This window comes from Pseudorca crassidens, chromosome 11, assembly GCF_039906515.1.
Source record: "Pseudorca crassidens isolate mPseCra1 chromosome 11, mPseCra1.hap1, whole genome shotgun sequence".
Taxonomy (NCBI): domain Eukaryota; kingdom Metazoa; phylum Chordata; class Mammalia; order Artiodactyla; family Delphinidae; genus Pseudorca; species Pseudorca crassidens.
The window spans coordinates 66,022,837-66,040,924 of record NC_090306.1 but is presented as its reverse complement, the minus strand read 5'-3'; the positions used below and the strand labels follow the sequence as shown (position 1 = coordinate 66,040,924).

The following is an 18,088-nucleotide window of genomic DNA, read 5'->3' as shown; positions in this document are numbered from 1 at the left end:
AAAGTGAATTCCAAATAGAGCTAGGGACATTTACATTCCTAATAGTACTGAACTGTTAAGCCTTTTTCATATTTATCATGTCGATTTTACAAAACAAGAATTATTTCTGAAGATAATTTGCTTCAGGCATATAAAATGTGTGCCCAAATGAACCAGGGCATTTTTTTTTTCACAAGATCCCTGATTTCCACTGAAAAGATATTTGATTTTTCTTTAAAGCATACATCTGTCTAGAGTAATCTCATAGGGTGCATGGGCAAACTGATAAATGCTAGTGTCAGAACATATTATTCATTGTCAGTCTCTGCATGTCAGGTCACCAAGGGAAGAAACTTGGACTCCCCAAAGAAATGCTTTTCTACAAACAATATACTATCTTCATTTCACCATTTGTTCTGAGAAATTTGTTCCTACATTCCATTTCAACAGAATGGTGGGGTGGCATTGCTTTCTATTTTAACATTTCTATTTCAGCCTTCTCTGCAAGTGATAATCTATGGCCATGTTCACCGATATTTTAATCCATTTGGTGAAATGAGCACACTATTTTTTGGATTACTATTAAAATGGTATTAGAGGTATCTTTTGAAGTGCAGTTTGTGATTCTCTTCTGATTTCCCTTTATTAGATAAGCCACACAATTCATAAATAAGCTATTTTTACCATTCCATACATGTGAGAAGCTACTGTGCTTTCAACAGTATGTTTTTTAATAAGGAAGTGAAATTGTTTTAATTGTGAATAAACCTTTACTATCTATTACAAATTCTAGAGATTCCCCAATTGATTCACATAACTCAACATTTAAGACTTCTTAAAGAAAGCAGAAAGTACATTTTCACTTAGAAGCATTCAGGGAGCACATTACAGATAGTGTGATTATTTCTTTTGAGTAAAAATATCTTAATTTATTTATTATTTTTTTTGCGGTACGCGGGCCTCTCACTGTTGTGGCCTCTCCCGTTGCAAAGCACAGGCTCCGGACGCGCAGGCTCAGCGGCCATGGCTCAGGGGCCCAGCCGCTCCGCGGCATGTGGGATCTTCCCAGACCGGAGCATGAACCCACGTCCCCTGCATCGGCAGGTGGACTCTCAACCACTGCGCCACCAGGGGAGCCCATATCTTAATTTATTAAATTTAACTGTTATACTTTCTAATAACTAAAAGGGAATGGCAATTAGAATACTCAAGTTAGTAATTTCTGAATTCTGTTATTATAATACTGTAACCTTTGAAAAGTCTTGTTTAATTTTCACCTTATTTAGCCATGCCTAGGATATGTATGAACTATATTGTCACAGAGATCAACCTGTCATCAGATGGAATCTTATTTTTTTATATGCTATGTTAACATGAAAAATCTCCATGTCAAAGGTTAAATAAAACATTCTTATCCAAAAAGATGTACCATTCAAATAGTCTAAAGAATAAATTATAAACTGTTTCATATGTGATGTTTATATTTGTTTTGTTTGCTCTATAATTTAAGCTAATATTTTGGAAATATAAAATAGCATGACACAATGATTAATTTAGAGATGATACTGGATATACTGATATGAAGCTGTGATTCCACATTAATAGAAAATGCCATATAGCATGCAAAACAAATTCTAGAAGGCTGTATTATATAATGCAATTTATGCTTTAATTATGATTGACAGTTTACAGACATTTAATGCCTACATTTGATATATAATATTATAAATATTTGTGAATGTGAGATCATACACTTTAAATGTTTTGGAATTTTACTTTGTTGGAATTAAAAGTAATGGCTAATTCACCATGAAAACTTTTGCTCTTGATACCGACCTAAGGAAATCTGCTTATGGTCAAAAACCTCGTAATGTGTGTTATCTGTCTCCACCTTGTGGTTATTATAAATATTGCTACTTTCTAATTTTGCACTACTTCTTAGACATACATAAGAGAGGCTGAATGGCTATGGAAAGATATGAATACTTGGCTACCTCTGGATTTTTACTTTTAGACACCAGAAATACAAAAATTATTTCACATGATCAAAAAATACATTATGATATCAAAACGTTGGGTCATCTAAAGCATTTCTAGGTTTCTTTGCCAATGTTATTAGTCATTTTTTGCAAAACTCTTATACAACTGTAGTCTCATGTAGCTAAAATCAGACACTTGAGCAGTCCACTCAGCATATCTTAATGTCTAAACATGTTTATTTTCCCTTAGTATTTCATAGCATATATAGGCCTTTGTATGATGCTTTCTAGGAAAGTCACAAAATGAGGGAGATGTTTTTCTGATAAGAAATTCTTGTCCCCTTTCTCTCCAGGAGAAGCGTAAGTCTTCAGTAACATTTCTTAGGTTCTCCAATCAAAGGTTTTATTCTTTATTTTAAAGAGAAAATCCTAACTTCCAAACACATAATATTTTCTTCTTTTTCCATTCAACTCAAGAACTGGGGATATTACAGGGATCAAGATACACTGCTTTGCTTACAGGGATTTACAGTCTGTCCAATTTTGTTTTAATGGGTAGGAAATTTTCATGAAAGTGTATAATTCATAGATCACTCCTGTCAATTCATGTCTGAGTAAGAGAAGTCTAATCAGATAATCCATATTAAACAATTGGAAATGATCTAATCTGAGCCAAAAGGTTTCTACCTGGTTCAATTAGTCAAACCAAATTTGCCAGCTGTTCTACTAAGTGTATTTGTCACTTTGGAATTTCATGTCTTGTTGCATGGAGAGTTAAATACTACACAGAGAAGTTAAAGTTTTATTGATTAGAAAATACTACCTCAAAATCCCGCAACATGCCCTAGTCCCTCACAGGGTCACACTGCTCCCAACAGCAGAGGTTCTTGATTTTCTCATGGTTTAGATGTAAATTACACATCCTACCGTTCGGATGCAAGCTCCACAGGGATATGCATCAAGCCAGCACCTCTTTAAATATGCACTGTGCACATTGGAGAGAACTGTGTATCATACAGTAGTTAATATATAATCTGCCTTTAACACACACTTCCACTGTGTCCTTTCTTCCTGATCGTGTGATTGGATATTTCTATCATACACTCGTTCAAGAAAATAAAACAAACATGAATAATTTGTCTCTTATAGGAAAAACTAAGGTCATAATATTTATCTGTCCTGCTGCTCTCAAAGACTAAGTACCCTTCATAATTATGTCTTAAATTTTGATGCTCCAACCTTAACTTCCTCAAACATGTATGGCATTTAATGTTAACTAAAACCAAGGATTTGAGAACACTTCATATAGGTTTATGATTTCAAGATAAGTGCTCATAAAACATGAGAAAACAAAAGAAAATGCTATTTACATGCATCCAGCAGGAACTTTTTTTGAGAAACAGATTTTATACTTGGGGATAATCACTAACCACTTTAATATAAATGACTATATTTCCTTAAAGTGTTCTTCAGATTGGAAAGGTCCTGAAAAAAGCTGGAATTCAGGAGGAGGCACTTAGACAATGTAAGAAAGTCCACTGATAACGTTTCCATTCCAAATGCTGTAACACTGCTTAAATACTAGATTTAGCATGTAATTTATTAGGCCCATATGTTACACTTGGGCCTTAATGATGTAATGGGCGAACACTTACCTTTTTCATTGCCATTTGCATAATTTGGAGGCTTGTTTTTATCAATGCTGTTAAAGCTCTGACTTCTCCTATTTAAATTGGAGGCTCCCTGGACCTTGCTGCTGCTGCCTGCAGCTGGTACCCTAGAGGGACCTGGAAGTCTGAAATAGTACAAGAAAAATTACATCATTATTGTACATTATAAAAACATAGGGAACAGGAGGTTCTGAGCAGGGAAGAGTTAATGGGAAAATCATAATTTATGACATTCAGCAGAAAATGTTGGTTTAAGCGACAAATAGCTAAACACAAGGTTTGAAAATCTTCAGAAAAATCTTGGTTCATATGATATAATTTGCCTCCAAAGTATACTAATAATGCAGGACAATTAGAAATAAAGTAATTTTAACTAAAAAGTCATGCCTATATGTACCTGATGAATAAAACTTTGATTTAAAGGTACTCTAACAATTACATGAAAAGCAACAGAAATAATAATACTTAACTAGAATCTATTATATTCTCAGGGTATTAACCAGCTGCCTGCAGTTGTTGTTAAGTTGTTCTTTTCAATATACGGGACATTTGTTTTTATCTTAGGTGGCTGTATCTTAGATGAACTTGTACGTTAATAAAAAGAAGAATAAAGTTACATACAAATTGCAAATAGCAAATGCTTACTGAATATCTAAGCTAGTTAATTACTCAAAAACATGGTGTGGAGACCAAGGTCATGAGTTTGTTCATATCTGACTGATCTGTCTCACATAAAAACTTTCACTCTCTTGCCAAAAGTAAGCACCTAGACTCTAGCTGGTTATCTCACAAGTGTGGCCAACTGATCACACAGGCCATGCGACAAGGATGCAGGTCTCAGAAGAAGAAAATCTAGAAGAAAATCTATGCTAGTAGAATGACAATTTAAAACACACCTACAGTGATAGTAGCTTTAGCTACTCGTTGTGTATGAAGGACAAGACATGAGGAAATGTAGGTAGACTGTATTAGAATTAGGGGAAGTTTGATAGGAGGTAATCATCTGCAGTTATTTTATTTGAACTATAATTAAACATCAGTTTGGATCATTTATTTCACTGTTTAAACAGTTTCCATATTAAAATTTCAGGTATAAATTATTTCAAGAACTGTGCGTAAAATACGCAATTACTATATTTTATTTTATACTAATACTAATGTATATTGTGTATGTATAGTAAACTCAGTCCGCATAAATGAAAAACTAGAAATCAAGAATTAATATTGGCATCTTAAGACATATTTAAAAACATGATATTAAGGGTTGCCAGCATCTTTGCTAGTGTTTGCTGCCACCATGTGAATGTCACTGTGTACTGCTCTAATAAGTTCTATTTTAAAAGAAAAATAACAAAAACAATCCATAACTTGTAAATGTAGCAAATAATTTTTTCTTGTTATACAAAATGTTTAAAATAAAAGAATGTTTATATCTAGTATATTGGTACCCAACATTTCACAATCAGTTGCTACAATATTCAAATTTTAACTCACCTTATTATACTACTTGACACATTATTTCCATAGATTACCAGGAAATCAAACTCTTAAATGTATACTATAAATATTTTATAATAGTAACAGGTATTGCGAAATGGAATGAACATCAGGAAAACACACACGCCAGCTTAAGACCAGAAATGTTGATATCTTGGAATAGTTAATAGTTTCAAAATGTTGACTGTATTTTGGAGTTTAAATACATATGGCTAATAAATAGTTCCTTCAGCTATTTTGCTAATTAGAGGTTGTGTCATGCACAAGATTAGAATCTTTTCCAAATGACACCAGCATTTAACTTTTACTCAAATGGATCTACAGGGTTTGTAAGTCTAGCACAATAACCACAGACACCAGGAATTTTGAGTACCAGTGATTGCTCTATGTAGAAGGAACTCAACTAATTAATTTGGCCAAATGTCCCATCGTAATAAATCTGAGACTAGTCCTGTAGACACAGCCATAGGCTTAGAAAGTTCATTCCAAACTCACATTTATAAACAAATTTTGTCACAAAATTTGCCCTGCTTGCAATGAAACTTGACCTGTTTCTAGAAAGCAATTAAAATGCATTTTGATCTTGACTGTGACCCATGAAGCCAAGTGACATTTAGTTCTCAGAAGAACAAATTAAAACAAATTAAAAAATCCATTTGCTCTTCTCATTACCCTAATTTGACAGTCAGCCAGAGCTCAAGATCATTCATCAAAGTAATAAAAAGAGAAATGAGAATGAAGCCAAAAAAAGAGATGTTCTATTAAATCAAAGAAGTACTTAAAATATATTTTATATTCATTAAGTCTTAGAAGTAATAATAAAAAATGCTTACTGAACATGGCAGGTCACTGTTCTTTGCGCATCCTAGTTTATATCATTTCTTTTGATTTTTAATTAAATACCCTTTTAATTTGCCTTTCCAGAATCAGTTTAATTACTATGGAAATGAACATAACTTAGGAAACCAAGGCAAGGGGAAAAGCACATAACCTCAAGTCAAGGCATCATAAGTAGTTCTTGTGGTCAAATACTGCACAATATGATTAATTATTAGAGTAGTGACTAGTAAACCACCACTGAGATACTTCCCCAGTGAGTGAGATGGCACATATAATCACATAATAATCAGGGGGGCAAAACACATTTGCTGTGGCTTCACTTAGCTGTACCATCATGCCTCCAGTAACCTAACATTAAAAAAAGTCACTTTCCACACATTTTTCTGTACCAGTATTTTCCAAACAGTATAGAATGCACTGTCATTTATTATAATAGACTGCCTTTAAAATACATATGATATAAAGAAGCAAAAATTTAAATGATTAAAGATAAAAGAATGGTTCAGGCTGAGCTGGTGCTAACTTCCCCACAAAAATCTGCCAATGTTTCTCACTTCTGCTTCCAAATGTGCAATAATTAATGCATACCCATTTCAAAAAGCAATTACAATCTTGTTTTACTTCCAGATTTGTGGCCTGGAAAGAATGGGGTCTTCAAAGCAATTTTTCCCCTTGACTTTCTCTAAGCCTAGAACCTAGACTTCAGCCCAGTCATAGCACTATGTATAACTAAACTGAATTAGAAGAACCCAAGACCCATTTCATAATCTAACACAAACATGCTCACCCCCAAGAAGGCGTATGGAAATCTACTTGGAAGAATTCGGTACTCTAAGCTTTTCATCCAGAAGTATGTCAGTTTTTGAAAAAAGTTAGAATGATAGGACAAAATATCACTGGGCATTTACTTTATTATCACTAACAAGCAATAAATTAGAGATATTAACTGACCTAGTAGGCTTTTTTTGACTGGTTGCAATTCCACTGTGATTAGACTGAGTTGCATATCTGGCTGCCAGACTGTATGAGGAGAAACAGAGAAATTGAATTAAAGAGATTCTTTGAACATGGAAAGAAAGTACAAACTTACAAGAAAACTATGAGTTAATGAAATGCAATTAGAACATGTACAAACATGTATAAAGAATAAATTAGAAAATTATGATAATGTAACACATATACCATGACCTTTGATTATGAACATATTATGAAATAAATAATGCTGTGGACCCCTTAATAAGTGTGTCATCAATGAATTTTAAAAAATGGTTGTGTGACAATATTAATATTTTTAAAGTAATATTATTCCATCTTAGAAAAAAATTCAACCTTTGTAAATGACAGTGAAAACTTCAGGAAAGCTAAAGTTTGACTTAACACCATAGCAAGATCTCTTTCTCAAAAAGATTCAAATGGAAAAAAGAGTATGAAATGAGAGTCATTATTTTCTTTTATAAACTCTTCTAGTCTGCTGTTTTAACCTAAATACTATTTTGAAAGCCAAAAGATTAAAATATCTGGTTTCTGTGTAGTAAGTTACTGTTGATCTCTAGTCCTGGATAGAATATTTTATGGAAGTGATTAATACAAGATGTTTTTCTAGAGAAAGATCTATGCAAAAAATTGAGATTAAAATGGAGTCAAATTCTTCAAAAACGGACTGAACAACTGCTGATGACAATTTCTGGGCATTCCTGAATTACAATTCTTAATGATTTTTTAAATCACAATCTTTGGTCGAAAACACACCAAAAAGCATTATGGAAACCAAGTTTTGAAGAGCAGTGGATACTTTATAAATGAAATGAACATGTGTGCTTTAACTTGAACTGATTTCTGAATTACCTAATGGTTCTGAAATTAGTGTTCTGAAGGCTATAGTAAGACTCAGTGGGCCTAAACATGTTCACACGTGCTGTGATTGTCATGGGTTGATGTGTGAGTGGAGAATCACTCTGCTGGTGAATTGTTATGACTCTACATGAACACATTTGTTGTACATGCACAGTTTCCAAGGCCTCCAAGGAAACAGGAACAACATGGGGTTGTTGGAGTCAGGGTGGAAGGGTCATGTGGAGCCCTGCTGTTAATCCAGTTGCTTTGCTGCTAAGTAGAGGGTATTTAACCAAGGGAAGGATCCCTTAAGATGGTGACATGTTTCCTGAGTAAACTCTTACTCCATGCAGCCAGTCTGTGGTGGGAGTATGCAGGCCTTTGAACTGCCTGGCTAGAGAGGAATAAAGAATTCCTTATATCTAGACAGCTTTTCAGAGCACTTGTTTTTCAAGTGGATATGTGATATATTCTTATTTGCAGAGAGTGCATTCTGTATTCTAACTGTACTGGACACTGAGACAACTGGCTACAACTGGCCAAACTACCTCAGCAACAATAATATCAGAGGACAATTTAAAAGTAAAAACCAAAGCACTCCAATGAAATATTAATTCAAAAATTAAAACTAAAAGTACCCAAAGTGAAAAAAAAGAATCTTCTGTGAACATGTCAGTCTGCTTTGTCAACCCAAGAATAAGAGAACTACCTACAGGTTCACCATGATGTCTTCTATCCTGTACCCTCCAAATTGAACACAAATATTAGCAGGAGAGATGCCAATAAAACAATGTACTTTCCCTCAGGGAACTAAAGCCACCTCATGGATTTTTTCTTCCATGATTTTAAAGATGTATCATAATTTCTAGTATAGAAGTAGAAAACCAACAACAAAATCTAGAGGTTAATCGACTTGGTCAAAATCAGTCTGATTTTATTGCCCACTTGTGTTTTCTAATTATTATGAGAATACTCTACTAGTTGCCTATATTTTTGTACCAAGCCATCCTCCTTTAATTCTTTGAAACTGGGCTTCTGCCCTATACTATCCTTACAAATGTGAAACTGTTATTTGAAGAAGAGTTTGATTCAACTCTCACCATATTCTAATATTTTTGTATTTGACCCTATTTTTCTCTCTGCCTTTTTAAATTTCTCTCTTTCACAGACTGTCATACTAATAAACTCACTTGATCTGCCCACCATCATTCTTGTCCATTTTCTCTTTCTTTCACCAGGCCCTCTCCCCTTACCCATCTCTTAAAAGCATGCTTTTTCATATGTCATCTTTCCTCAAACACTTGTATGCATTCTTTCATTTGATTCTTACCTAAGATTTCAGGTGAACTCTACTAGAAACTAGAGTTAATAGCTGCATCATACTCCCAGTCATCAATATCAACTGAATAAAAGACATCCATTTCCATGACCTTCAAAATCAATTACCACATCAAACTCACCATTTTCCTTTTTTTAATCCCCCAAGTTCTAATCAGATCCTTCCTTTCATTTCATGATTTCTGTACACAGGATCACCATTTTCTTTAGGTGTTTGGGCTTGAAACCTCAATTGTCAACTCTTCCCTTTTTCCTTCCTTTTAATTATTGTAGATGTGCAATCAATACCCTGCCATGCTGATTTGACCTCTACAAATTTATCTATGTTCTCCTTCAATTTTCATGTTTACCATCTAACTCAAGCCCCAACACTTCTCACAATGCCTCTAGCTCCCTTTATTTCTCTCTTTTTCTTCCTTCTTTCCTTCCTTCCTTCCTTTTTCTTTCTCTCTTTCTCTCTCTCTCTCTTTCTTTCTTTCTTCCTTCCTTTTTTATCTGGCCCTGGCTCTCTATGCAGCAGAAATGAATTTCTTTCCCCACAGTGCTTGTGATACCATGTCCCTAATTTCAGGTTTACAAATGGGCTAGTAACAAAGCAAGTGAGTAGGTACAGCCAAAGCAGTTTATTAGTGAAACAGACACAAGGGACATGTAGACACAGCTCTGAGGCAAGTGGGGGCAGATAAATAGAGTCAGAACACCACTAAACTAAGGATTTGCAGACATCTGGTTAGAAGATTATGTATTCTTTTCCTGAAATGTTGTCAAATGAAAGTCTTTCTAGCTAATGGGTGGCAAAAAGTATCAGAAACAAAAGCATAAAAAAATAAATATTTTGAGACACACTGTGGGTTCTACTAAAGGAAGTATCTTCTCATCTATCCTGTAAAGTAGAATATCAAGGGAAAGCTTTTTATTTCCCCTAACATGGAAGGGAAGAGGAGGAGATTAGAGACAGTCAATTAAAAAAAAGGATGAAACTCATCTGGTGTTCAATACACAGAAGGATCCAAACTGCCAGAACTATCCAATACAGCTTCAGTGCAAACCCCCATGTAGAACTGTAATATCCATTTATTATAAGGAAAGAAAACTTCTCAAAGTAAACCGATCCTGAATTGCAATCAGGATCATAATTGCAATCATTGACCACCAGAGCCTCACTACTCAAGGTGTTGTCCACAGACGAACAAAATGGCATCACCTGGGCCTTGTTAGAAATACTGATTATTAGGTCTCATCCCAAATCTACTGAATCAGAATCTGCATTTTAACAGGATTCCTACGCGTAATAAAAGCTGTGTTCTACAGAACATCCACAGATGTCCAAGTTTGGAGGAAAAACACCTGTTTCCAAAGTCAAAGAGCATAATCTAAACATCTCAAGCCATGCCTCATTTTCTATTCTGCTGCTGCTGCTTTAGATAGCGCTGACACCCTCCTTCCTCTAGAAATCCTCAACTCACTTAGCTTTCTTAACACGACAGCTGTCTCTTGAGCTACTCCTCCTCCTTCCAAGACACAGGTCCACTCACCATCACCCCTTCTAAATTTTGTACTATGCCCACGAATATTTTCAAAACCATAATCCTAGGTCTCAGCTGGTATATCCCTCCATTCTTTTTATATCAAATCTGTATTTTATACTCCAATCTCAATTCTAAACTCAGAGCCTCTTTTCTAAGTATCTCATTATCTCCTACATATTCTACCTGGATCTATCAGCTATATTTCTCCCAGATATCCCCCAAATGTTCAAACCTTAACTCATTATTCTTTCAAATCATCTCTCTCTCTTTGACTTTGTTATTTAAATTTAGTGTCACCAACTTTTTATTTTTCCATTGAACAAAGAAGAGTTGTCTTCTTTGACATGACCCACTCCATTTCTACCTCTGTGTCAGTTCTCTCATGGACTCTGATAATGCCCCTCCACTAGTCTCTTTGTTATCATCCCTTTTTTATTGCCAACCAAATCCAATCATTCTTCTCACAGTCAGCTAACTTCCCAAGAGAGAATAGATGTCAATCTCTTTCTTTGAAATTGCTGTTGACTCCCCATTGTCTGTAGGATATAGTCCAAGCTCTGTGATCTGGTTTACTGAGTGTTTCCGTGTGTCTCCTCAGACTCTCTTACAGCTTCATCTCCTCTGCACATCCTGCATCCCATGTTCTCCACTGTCATCACACCTCTGCTTCTGGCCTGAGGCCTCTTCTCCCCCGGCTCCATGGCTTTTCTCATGAGGTTTCCTTCATCTGCAACACCATGGCTTCTCTTCCCCACATCATGAAATCTTACTTCTGCTTTAGGATCCTGCTCAAGTGTCACCTCCTTCTTGAGGCATTTCTCAAGTCTTGTAGAGTTAGTTTTGTCCTCCATTAGTCCCCAGGTCCTTATTCATCTCTAAGGATTAGGTTAACATGGAAATTTATCAGGGTAAATGCTTATCTCCTGAACAGATTGCATTGTTCACCAGGACAGGAATTACGGTATGTTCATTTCTTCATTCTCAGTTCCTATCATGTGTTGGTATGTGTTCAGTAATTAACTATTGATTGCTATTAACTGGGTAGTATTATCAAAAAATGATATGTTATACCACCATCTTTTAACCAAGGGAAATCTTTTTAAGAATGGAATTATCAGAAGTATATTAAAGGAAGACACTTGTCTTCACTGTGTCCTTATTAAGTGACAGTTTACATTTATTTTCTCATTTATTCCTCACAATAGTCCTGCAAAGGCGATATTCCATTTCTGACTGAAAAATATGAAACCGCCTTTAAACATTAAGTAACTTGTACGAGTTATACATCTTATATATAATAGTACTGAAATTTAAACTTTCTTCTGTTGGATTCTATAAGCTGTGCTATGTTCTACTATACCATATCATTTTCTTGCAAAGTACAACTTGTGATACTTTAATGTTTCTTTTGCTATTAATTCATTGCCTTTTGGATTTGTATCTCCAAGACATCATGATAATAACTTTATATTGCCTTCAGGGTATCATCTCTTCCGGTGTCAAATAAATTTACTTTCAATAGATACTCTTCAGCATTTAGATAGGGAATTTTAAATAATTTCATTCAACAGATGACTTTATGTAGAAATAGGAAATAAACAGTAAAACAAATTTTAAATGGTCTGATGCTTTTAGTGTCCAAGCAATTCTCAAAAATCTTCCAAGTAAACACTATTTTTTAAATGTTTAAGCCACATTTTAGTAAGAGCTAGAAAATTATGGCATACTATTTATAACTTGCCACTCCCATGTTCATTGCACACATGACTAATTAATCAATCACAGAACTTTTTTCTGCTGAGTCCTGTGGTAGCCTCAAAATTCTTGGCTAGGACTCCAGCAACCCTTACTAATCAGAACACTTAGAATGAGAGTAAAACTTACTCGATCTCTTCCTTATGCTTTCCTCAGATATTGTTAAGAAGATTTTGAGTGGCTCAGTGCAAGATTTTTGTGGAAGGTTCTATTTCTGTTGTAGTTATTCTACCAGTGGACTTCCATGCAGAAGTAAAAATTATGTAATCTTATTCCTTAGCTTTCATTTTCAAAAATCAAATTGGACCCAGATACAAAGACATGTGCGTCATTAAAAGTCACCAAAACATAATATCTGAGCCTCACACGTCTATCATTCTTTACCTCCAATGGCTACTATCAAGGTTCTTTCAAAAAAAAAAATCTCAGTTGAGACAGTTAATATTTGAATTGCCTTAATTGCTATTTAATTCCCATGATAGTTAAAATATTCTTTTAACAACTACTCATTGCCCAAGTAAAAAGTTGGAGAGCCACAGTAACTTCCTAAGAAATTGAGCCTTTGTCATGACCCCAGCAGAGAATACCAAAAGGTTTAAATTGCAGAATAAATAATAAATTCCCAGATTAATGAGATCATTTTCTTTGATATGTAAAGAAGAAATTGGGGGGACGAAAGAGGTTGGGATATTTAGCAAGCCTGGAACCAGGAGACCACATAGGAAATCACTGCTACAATTCAGGAAAGATTTGATGAGGGCCTGAATGGAGGCAGAGGCACAGGAAATAAGAGTAAATGATTAATGAGAGAAGTTATAATCATGGACACAGGACTTGAAGGGAAAAATCTAAGATGGCTCTGGGGCCTCTGGCTTGGGTTGCGCAGTACAGTTACATGGGAACAGAGGGCAGGAAAAAGAGATTTAACACCCCTGATAGAGTGTAAAATGAGAAAAAAAAATCAAGACTCCACTTTTAAGTTATGTCATTAGTCAAAGGGTGAATAAAGTAACAGGAAATACTAGGAAGATGGATATTCACAGATGAATAAATCCATTTTCACAGCAGAGAAAAAGTAAAGATCACTTTATGGTCATATTATAATAGCTCTTTTTTAAAGCACATAATAGTTTTGGATATTGAATAAATTAATAAATAAGAAATTGACTTCACACCCCTAAGGTATTTAAAGTGGCAGACAGACATAGATATTGAGAAATTTGATTTAGTTTTGTGTTCCACTTATTCTAATAAGCGTATATTGATTGACGTTATCCACCAATTAATAAATCATTAAAAAGGATTTTATTGACCACCGGCATGTATCAGCAATGTGCTAGAACGATTTAATTTGGGAAAATTAGGTTTAAGAATGCAGGGATGACTGTTTCACTCTGAGAAGTATAACCCTTCAGACCATGTATTCCAACTCAAAACCCTTCCTAAAAAATACAATTTGATATTTAATGGAAACTGAACTGACTTCAACCTTGGAAGAAGAAACGAAACAATATCAGGCAAGTGTGCAAAAAGTGGTACATTCAAATATCTACCTTCTGTGAATTATTAAATTGAAATGCCAGTAGTAAAGATCTAATATATTGGTTAGTAGCACAGACTCTAAAGCCTGAATACTCTACCTGAATCCCAGCTCAGCTGTTCTCTGTGCCTGTGTCCTCAGGGGTTAAATAAGGATGACAATATTATCTATCTCAAGGTTCTTATAAGGATTAAACTGTAGATCACTTAGAAGGGTGTCTGGTAGAAATAAGTGCTGGAACAGTTAAAAAGAAAATTCAGTGGGATTCAGATGTACGTTTGGGAGTCCCTGGGTTTACTAAGCCCCCATGTGAGGCTCTATAAATAGTCTGGTGAATTCATTAAAACATAACTTCCTATGTTCCTACAACTACCCTGCCCTCCTGTGCTTGGTTGTCTTCTCAACACCACACCACATTCTTTGGCCCCACCTATCACTTACTTACTTACTTACATACATACATTTATTTTTTATTGATTGATTGATTGTGGTACGCGGGCCTCTCACTGTTGTGGCCTCTCCCGTTGCGGAGCACAGGCTCCGGACGCGCAGGCTCAGCGGCCATGGCTCACGGGCCCAGCCACTCCGCAGCATGTGGGATCTTCCCGGACCGGGACACGAACCCGTGTCCCCTGCATCGGCAGACGGACTCTCAACCACTGTGCCACCAGGGAAGCCCTCACCTATCACTTCTGATGCTACTACATTCTTACTCTAAGACCCACAAGCACGGACATCTCAGGACAGTGCCTGAGCTTTTAACTCTGGCTCTCAATCTCCTGGTTTATAATTACTTTGAGACCCGATTTCGTGCAAGCAAATACAATTGTCTTATTCTCCCTCAAACCTCTCTGGATACTACTCACTCTTCTTGTTTTCTAAACTCAACAATATCAAGCCCTATAGGTCCTAATCTTATAAAGAATCATCAGAAAATTGCCCCAATAGGACATCCAAGAACCACCATTCCCAAAACAGCACGCACAGAATGAGCCTTCCAGAACCTGCAATTCTCAAAACTGTACATAATCCCCAAAGTATCTCAAATACAGAATTTCATAAATGTTCTGTTTTGTGATACAGTCATTAGATGAAAATATAGTTTTGATATGCTTAATGCTATAGTATATTTGCTTTAATATTTCAACCACAGTTTTGTGTTAGATTTGCACTCTAAATGTCATAACTAATTTGAAAGACAGGGGTAAAATGTGTCAGAAATTGAGGCAGTCCTCGATAACAACAACAAAAATAATTTGCCTTTAAGAAGGTAGCAAACAGGCCTCCATAATTCTGAATATATTGCAAAACAACAAAAGGAATTCTCTTGTTTGCTCACTTGACCCATACATGTTTGTAGTCTCCAGAGTTTTGTTCTGAGCCCTCCTTTTCTTCCCTAGCTTTATACTCTCTTCCTGAGTAATCTCTTCCATCTCTATAGTTTCAATCAACAAAACATTGCTAAGCCAATGTTCCCAGGTCCATATATCTGGCCCTGACCACTCTTCTGGGCTCCAGAGCCTCATATTAGATATCACCATCTAGAAGTCCCACTGAAATGTCAAATCCATGAAGGCCAAAGCTGAACTTCCTCTCTTCATCTCCTTCTCATCTGTTTCCACCACAGCATTACTATTTTTTCCCTTGTTGAAATACATCACCACCAGTGAGTCAACAAAACTAGAAATGTGATGATTTCTTTGGCCCTTACCTCCAAACAGTCCCCAAATCCATCTTCCTCAGTCCCACCCTCATGCCTATTAACATTAAATTGTTCAAACTCTTGTCTCTATAGCTATAATGTATGACAAACCTGGACCCTCTCACATTTCTCCCCAAAGCACATTTTTCTCCACCCTGTCACCAAGGTCATGTTCCTAAGTTATAAGCAGCCTCATTTTCCTTCTGCTAAGAAAATTCCTGAAGCAACTTCCTTTACCTTCAAGAAAGAACTCCCAGCTCCTAGAAGGAGCATCCAGAGCCCCCATGAATTGGCCTCTGCCTATAGCCTCCCTCTCATCATGCCCTGTGGCAATTTAAACCCAGAGCTACAATCAATTATTAGATGCTCCTGCCATTAAAAGGTGAGATCTCTATCCTACCCACCCTCCCTTTGAAGCTGGGTGGAATTGTCAGTCCTTCATCTGTTGGGTCACAATACAGTTGGGTCACAGTACAATGTCCCTGAGACAGCCATGCTGGTGAGGCCATATGTAGTCACTGTTCCAGACATGTGAGTGAAGAAGTCACCTCAAAAGTGGATTCTCCAACCACAGGTGTTTTGCCTCGGGGCAGGCTGTGACACTCCAGCCATTCCACCCTTCCCTGTGAAGGTTCCAGAAATAGTGGAGTAGAGACGAGCCATTCCTGATGTGCCCTGTCTGACTCCTAAGCTCACAAAATCCATGAGGATGATAAAATCGTTATTGTTTTGTGCCAATATATTTTAAACAGCAAGAGATACCCAGAACGCATTTCCACTTTCACTTTCTGCTCAGCCCAAAAGTGGCAGCTTCCTGAAAGTGAAATGGCATTTTCCTCATCAGTGCCTTTGTATGGGCTTTTGTACTCTGTTGGAGTAGTTAGCACACCTCACTGAACCACCTGTTTAAACATCTAGGTCCTCTATTAGATGATGGGTGAAATAAAAGGTTAAAGCATCACCTGATCTCAGCTGCACATCTAGCATAATTCCTGGCACACAATGGGGGTTGAATCTTTATTTGTTGAAAGGTCACATTTGAACTTTCAAACCACCAGTAAGAAAGAACCCTGTGCTCTAAGGTAATATGTGAAAGATCACTAGAACAATGTTGTTTTTCATTAAGCCATGTGGTATTCATGGACTACGCACAGTGACTGGTTCATCAAAACATAAAAATAAGCACAAAACAGTAATTTTTAAAATGGATGTATTTCATATAAATATGATAATACACTATGTTTATCAGAGCAATCTTTCATATTATGTAGGTTTTTATAACTCCTCATCTATATTAAGAGATTTTACAGAAAATTGTTTTAGAATCAACCATCTTTCCTCCCTTCAGTCTACTTGACTTCAGCCTTGGAGTCACACAAACAGGAGTGGAAATCCCTATACAGAATCCCTCTACAGTCACACCTTTAGTACTCTTGATTCCCAAAGAAAGAGAAAAAATGCTTAACCATAAAATCACATTTGTTCTACTAACAACACTATTCCCAAGGAACCAAGGAGGAATACAAAGAAGCAAATTACACAATATGAGGTAAGAAATTTCTTGGGCATAAATTTTGGTGGAAGTTTTTTAACCTCCCAATTTTACTTTTCTTTTGTAAGATGGTATCATGTGAAGAAGACAGGAATTATTTCCTTTCAAATTTACTAAAAATGGCTTGAGAGAAAATTAGGGATAAATTACCCAAGGTGTATTATAATTAAGCACATTGGAAGAAAGTCTTAAACTAAGGATTTTATATGAAATAACAAACATTGAAGATAGTAGAACACATTCACTAAAATTTTTAAGGCTGAGATAGATTGAAATACATTTCCTTATATATCCTATGATTGCTAAAAATGAAACCGTATCTTCAGAATTAATATTTAAAGAATTCTTTAAACCAAATTCTTCCTTTAGTATATACAGTTTCCCTTCTGTAGGGTCCTTGTGCAATGTTATAAAATGATAACTGACAAGCTAATAGCTCTAAAAAAGAGGAAAGTGTTCAGCCACTTCTGCAAACTATCTTTTGTACCTTAAAACCATATACGCTCCTTCAAAAATATTTAAGACATTTTGTAACAACTATACTCACATCAGAGTATGTGATAAAAATGTTGTCCCTATACATAAATTTTGCAGAGACATCACTAAAAACAGTTATTGCCTAATCCATAAATGAGTCAGAAGCTTAGCCTTCATCCACATGTGTTTCTTTTTAGCAGCTGGGTGGCTGAAATATCATCCTGATTACATGTGAGACAGGTTACTGTGATAACTTATCCCATTAGTGAAAGATGGCATGTAAATCTATTATAACCTCTGTCTTATCTTAAATTTCAACTGACAGTTAATAAGGCCACCTGCATGGTCTGCTTTTGAGGGATCTCAAAACAGTAACTAAAGAGGGAGATGCCTGGCT

General features: G+C 35.8%; 1 protein-coding gene across 13 annotated transcripts in view; it reads right to left on the bottom strand.

The window, feature by feature from the left end:
- NAV3 (neuron navigator 3) overlaps window positions 1-18,088 on the bottom strand; it is a 944,477-nt gene that overhangs the window by 191,929 nt on the left and 734,460 nt on the right. For all 13 annotated transcript variants that reach the window (XM_067697415.1, XM_067697414.1, XM_067697416.1 and 10 more), the window contains 2 exons: window positions 6,917-6,985; window positions 3,614-3,753 (listed from right to left, as the gene is read on the bottom strand). In XM_067697415.1, coding sequence (XP_067553516.1) covers window positions 3,614-3,753; window positions 6,917-6,985 — 209 coding nt within the window. The remainder of the gene's footprint in view (window positions 1-3,613; window positions 3,754-6,916; window positions 6,986-18,088) is intronic.